The 6,000-nt window shown below is 42.7% G+C and overlaps 1 protein-coding gene across 1 annotated transcript in view; it reads left to right on the top strand.

The window, feature by feature from the left end:
- LOC124622871 (ubiquitin carboxyl-terminal hydrolase MINDY-3 homolog) overlaps positions 1 to 3,731 on the top strand; it is a 130,940-nt gene extending 127,209 nt beyond the window's left edge. The window contains exon 8 of the mRNA XM_047148665.1: positions 3,576 to 3,731. Within this exon, the coding sequence (XP_047004621.1) occupies positions 3,576 to 3,731 (156 nt within the window). The remainder of the gene's footprint in view (positions 1 to 3,575) is intronic.
- The last annotated feature ends 2,269 nt before the right edge of the window (positions 3,732 to 6,000 follow it).

Genomic DNA, 6,000 nt, shown 5'->3' on the forward strand with positions numbered 1-6,000 from the left:
TCCTTTAGCTACACGTTTACAAGTGTTCGTCAATTGAGAATATACAAATGTACCTCATGCACCAATACAAAGATTAGGTATAAAGATATTAGAGTGACATGCGTCGAGAAAGGGTTAAAATCGCTAGGTGTAAAACAGGACCCCAGATCCTGATGAGATGCACGTCAGATTCTAATACGGAATTTGAACTTCAGTTAGCTCCCACTTTTACCATTATATACCTTAGGTTCCTTGAACAAGAAAACTGTGCCCAGTGATTGAAAAAGAAGCGCAAGGCATTCCTGTTTATAAGGTAACTGATCGGCAAAACTATCGTCCATTCTCACTGAAGACTGCGTGGGTTCTACAATCGTGAATTCTTAGCTCACACAAAATGAGATATTTCGAACAGACTTGGTTCAAAGTAGTCTGGTAGGTACAGTGATTCTTTATTTCCGGAAGGTATTTGACACCATACCACACATATGCTTCTTATCGAAAGTACAGTAGCATTGTTGGATCGTATGTAGTATGCAGTCATGAACGGAGAGCCATCGACAGATGTAGACGTGTGTTTGGGCCCGGACCCTTGTTGCCCATGGTGTATATTGATGAACGGGTAGACCACATTAATAGCAACCTCTGGATTTCCATAGACTATGCACTTTATATGAAGTACCGTCTCAAAAACGCTGCACAAATATTCAGGCAGATACTGATAAGATTTCAAAGTGCTGCAAGAATTAGCAACTTGCTTCAGATGTTCAGAAACGCAGAATTGTCCATTTCACTAAAGGCAAAACAAAGTATCCCATAAATACTATATTAGCTATTCACAGTTAGAAGCAGGCACTTCATACAATTATCCGGGTGTAATAATTTTGTAAGTATATGAAATGGAATGGCTCAGTCATTAGTAATACGTTACGACAAGACCAGTATCGTTATGCGATAAAAATTACAAGTAAATAAAAGGGCACAATTTATGGAGACAGTCACTCTCTAGGAGGAAGGGACTGCTCCCAATGCATGCTGTGTCCCATCCATCTACGGAACTAGTTATTTCCCTCGCCTTATTTTACTACTGCCGGTCTTTATCTTTTACTGTGATGGATTTCCACTCTATTTATTCCATTACTGTCTTTCTAACCTTGTATCTGGTTGCCGAGGGGAGGGGTGGAATCATAGGTGGAGGGACAGGCGCCTTTCGCCAAAAGATGAGCACCGAGTGGCCTTCGTTTGCCCACCGGCCTGCAGACTGGTCTGACCCATATGCTTACTTGTACCGTTTATTCAGCTATTTATCATCTCTTGAATCAACATTGCTTTCAGTGTCTCGATTTTACGACTCCATCACAATTTGATCAAATTTCCGACTGATGTCACTAGGAGGAGCATTCAATAAGTAATGCAATACATTTTTTTTCTCGGCCAATTTCGGCTGAAAAAATATGGAATTTATTGTGGGACATCGTGGGATATTTCCGTTCCAGCCCCTAGAGTTTCAAGAAGTTCCGATAGGTTGCGGGGCTATACGTAACATTCAAAATGGTGTCTGTAACGTAGGTACGTTCCAAGCAAAGAGTTGTCATTTAGTTTCTTTTGCCAGAAATCCACAGCATCGCAGATTTCCATGAGCGCTTGCAGAATGTCTACGGAGATCTGACAGTGACCAAAAGCACAGTGAACGTTGGGCGAAGCGTCTGCCATCATCGCAACAAGGTCGCGCAACCATGTCTGATCCCCGCATGCCGGCTGGGTGGCCGCACACGGCTGTGGCTCTTGCAATGTTGGAACGTATGGACACGTTGAGGTGATCGACGGATCACGATCAGACACCTCGCTGCGCAACTGGACGTATCTGTCGGTACTGCTTACATAATCGTCACTAGTTTGGGTATCCAAAGTTGTGTGCCCCTTGGGATCCACCCATCCTCCTGCAATGCTGGAACGTATGGACACGTTGAGATGATAGACGGATCACGATCGCACACCTTGCTGCTCAACTGGACGTATCTGTCGGTACTGCTTACATAATCGTCACTAGTTTGGGTATCCAAAGGTGTGTGCCCCTTGGGATGCACCCATCCTTCTGCAATGTTGGAACGTGTGGACACGTTGAGGTGATCGACGGATCATGACCAGACACCTCGCTGCTCAACTGGACGGCTCTGCCGGTACTGCTGGCAAAGTCCTCACCAGTTTGGGTATCCAAAGTTGTGTGCCCCTTGGGATCCACCCATCTTCCTGCAATGTTGGAACGTGTGGACACGTTGAGGTGATCGACGGATCACGATCAGACACCTCGGTGCTCAACTGGACGTATCTGTCGGTACTGCTGACATAATCGTCACCAGTTTTGGTATCCAAAGGTGTGTGCCCTTGGGATCCACCCTGTATCCCAGATCTCGCCCCTTCCATCTGTTTGGCCCAACAAAGAATACACTTTGCGGGAAGCAGTACCTGGATGATGAAGAGGTTATTGATGTATCACGACACAGGCTCCGGCGTCGACCAGTAGAATGGTAACATGCGGGCATACAGGCCCTCTCATTGAGGTGGTGTAACACCGTCGCATTGAACGGAGATTATGTTGAAAAATAGGGTTTTGTAACCAAAAGAGCGGGAAATGACATGGTATACCGGAATCCTGAATAAAACCAACCTGCTTTCAGAAAATAAATGTTACATTACTTATTGAATGTCTCTGGTAAATATGAGGGATATGTGACACTGCTGTGTAGTCCATTAACACACCCTCTCCCACGCCTCCTATATGATCGACCAACCAGTTTTGAAATGTTTCAAATAACTTCCGGGAATTCAGCCAGGTAACACTTTCAGCGACCGCCGATATTTCGGCGGGAGAACACCCCGCCATTTTCAAGGCAAACTGCAACGGACATGCGACACACACGCAAATTTAAAAGCTTGGTTCTCGGACTGAAGCAGGAAAGATAACACACACACTGAACACTAGTGCCACCAAAGATGACCAAAGTAAGAGCTATCGATAGTGAGACTACGAATTCGCAGGTGAGGTAGCATTGACTCTGTCCCTCTGTTTTTTGACAAGGGAGAGAGCCGGATTCCAAACAGAGTTTAAACAGAAACCTCCATCCCTGTTAATTTAATCTCAACTGCCTCATTAATAACACTGTCCCAATAGCTGGACGAGCATGCCAACATCTCAGTGTTATTATATAACATGGGATGACCAGTATCCAAGCTATGTTCAGCAATAGCAGATCTATTTGGCTGCTGTAATCGTGTGTGCCGTTTATGCTCAGTACATATAGCTCTGACTTTGGTCATCTTTGGTGGCACTAGTGTTCAGTGTGTGTGTTATCTTTCCAGCTTCAGTCCGAGAACCGAGGTTTTAAATTTGCATGTACGTCGCCTGTCCGTTGCAGTTTGCCTTGAAAATGGCGGGGTGTTCTCCCGCCGAAATATCGGCGGTCGCTGAAAGTGTTACCTGGCTAAATTCCCGGAAGTTATTTGAAAGTTGTATACGCCAGGAGAAACTCAGGTCTCACAGTTTGTAAATGATTTCGTCGTAGTTGTACAGGCCGTCCACGTGTTGCGCGCTGTGGCAGGTGGTGTACCGCGTGGCGCAGGCGTTTCTGGAGGACGAGCAGGACGCGCGCAGCTACGAGGAGCGGCCGCCCGTCGACATCCTGGGCTGCCTGCAGACCAAGTGGCCCGCCATCCGCCTACGCTGGCTCGCCGGCGCCCCGCCCTCGCTCAACTAGCATTCTCTGCTCACCATCTCATTTCTGTACTCCTAAAATAAATCCTCTTCTCTGATTATATCTCGTTTTGGTACTCTACACGAGCGACAAACTATGAGGCACAGCACTCTGCCGGATGCACCAAATATATTGCTCAACAGAAATAGGGGAACATCACTTTGGGCGTCTGCCATACTCTATTGAGCAATATACATATATATATATATATATATATATATATATATATATATATATATATATATATATAACCAGTTACCTAATGTCAGCGTAACAATTGGTTTGATCTCAAAAATGATTATCCCGGCTAATATTTGTCACTCTGCTAAAGAAATCTCCACATGACGTTGTGAAGAAATGTTGTCTGTAAAGTCGCGTGAGTGGCACTAAATTGCATATCATTTATCAGATTTTAAACAACTGTTTTCTCTAGCAAAAGGAACATTTAGTCACAAAATACTACCCACGCACAACACTGATGTATGTCTCCTATTAAAATATTTCATGTAAATCGTCCGAAGTAATTAGGCTTCATATATCAGCAAATAAGAAATTGATAGTACGTAACGTGCTGTGAGCACTATTTTTAAAGATTCGATCTGAGTTGAATTCTGTCTTTTAAAGTAGATTCGGGACCACCAGTTCACATTTACTTCCATTCATTTATCTCTAACAACATTTATTTTTGTTAAAATTCTCGGTTCAAAACTGCCGCTGAGATATTTTTGCTAAGATGGCGGCAAACAGACGATAGTCAATTTGTCTATTGTTATTCTCGATTCCTTTTATATCAAGTAAATATATTTAGATAAAAGTCTTTAAGCCTTTTGCTTTCTATTCTTTAGCATTTAAAATTATTCTCATTATATCAGCTACTAGTAAACTCCGCTGCAAATTACTAGCGCTAATGGCTGCGCTCCTAATTGCGGAGCTGAAAATTAACACTTAAAAACATTAATTAAATTGGATTACAATTGAAATAAATACAAATCCACGTCTAGGCATTATAGTTACAGGTTTTCTCTTTACAGACCTCACACGTCTCACGTCCTAACAGTTCATCGGTTAGCACAGGAAGAACAACTGAACCGCAGTTATCACAGATAACAAAAAAATATTATAATTGTCGTTGTCTATGAATGTAGTTCTCTGACAATAGTTTAAATTCACACAGAAATTAAATTATTATAGAAATAATGAAATAATTATTGTCATTTTTACACGATACAGTCTTTTTTATACGTAATATCGATAATATTTGTTGAAGTTTGTACACTTAGTTCATTTTAACATCTTGTGGCTAGAACATAGTGTCGTGGATATTACAAAGCGAAGATTTCAAGACATCCAATACGCCTGTATCAAAACAGATTTAAAATACTGAACGTTCATACACATGTTCGCCTACTTCTTTTGAACAGTATAGTTTTCGTACCCAACGTAAAAGGTAATAGGAAGCGAAACTCTTACCACAGAAAAGTAGTTGCTGTTTCGAGGCGATGTGCTTGCACGCATGCAACCAGACTCGTCACAGGGCGATTTTAAAGTAAAACACAAATAATGTTGGTAACGCCATAGTGACAAATAATCATTTGTTAAAATAATGTGTGTACAAATACTGGTCTATAGTTTAATAATATGGCGTGGAACTGAAGTGAAAGGACTGAACACTCACTGTTCTAAAGTAGCTCAGTGAATGTTGGCGAACTAATCAAATAGTTGTATAGTCTCGACTCTGTCAGACTGTTTGTAGTTCAATCTCAAATAATGATAAACACTTTGACACTCGGCGTTGACTGTCCGGCGAAATTCGTTAATAGCTGCTGGGATGTAACAGTGGCGATAGTAGACAACTGTTCCGGCACGTGGATGATCTGCACCAAATTGGCAACTGCTAGGTGAAGAAGTGCGGCCGCTTTTATCCACGAACGGCGGTAGGTAAAATTACTATTGGTGGATGGCGTGTACTGTTTATGAGTTGTATGGCAGAAGCATCTTTACTTTCCTGTTAGCTAGAGAGCGTCTAAGTCTGAGATGGGTGTGCATTACACACTACGCCAATTAACCTGAGTAGCACATCGCACTGTCTATATTACATACGGGCTTCGAACTGCGTACCTTCTAAGTCAATGCTGAACCTACACCGGTGGTGTTGAGCCTCTCGCACATGAGCCAATACTTGTGGCTGTCTTTGAAGTATTTCAGTCTCGCCGTGGACTCCGGCAACAAGATTCTCCGCTGACGTTATAGGTACGCCACAGACCATACTCTA

The sequence above is a fragment of the Schistocerca americana genome, chromosome 7 (genome assembly GCF_021461395.2).
Source record: "Schistocerca americana isolate TAMUIC-IGC-003095 chromosome 7, iqSchAmer2.1, whole genome shotgun sequence".
Classification (NCBI taxonomy): Eukaryota; Metazoa; Arthropoda; class Insecta; order Orthoptera; family Acrididae; genus Schistocerca; species Schistocerca americana.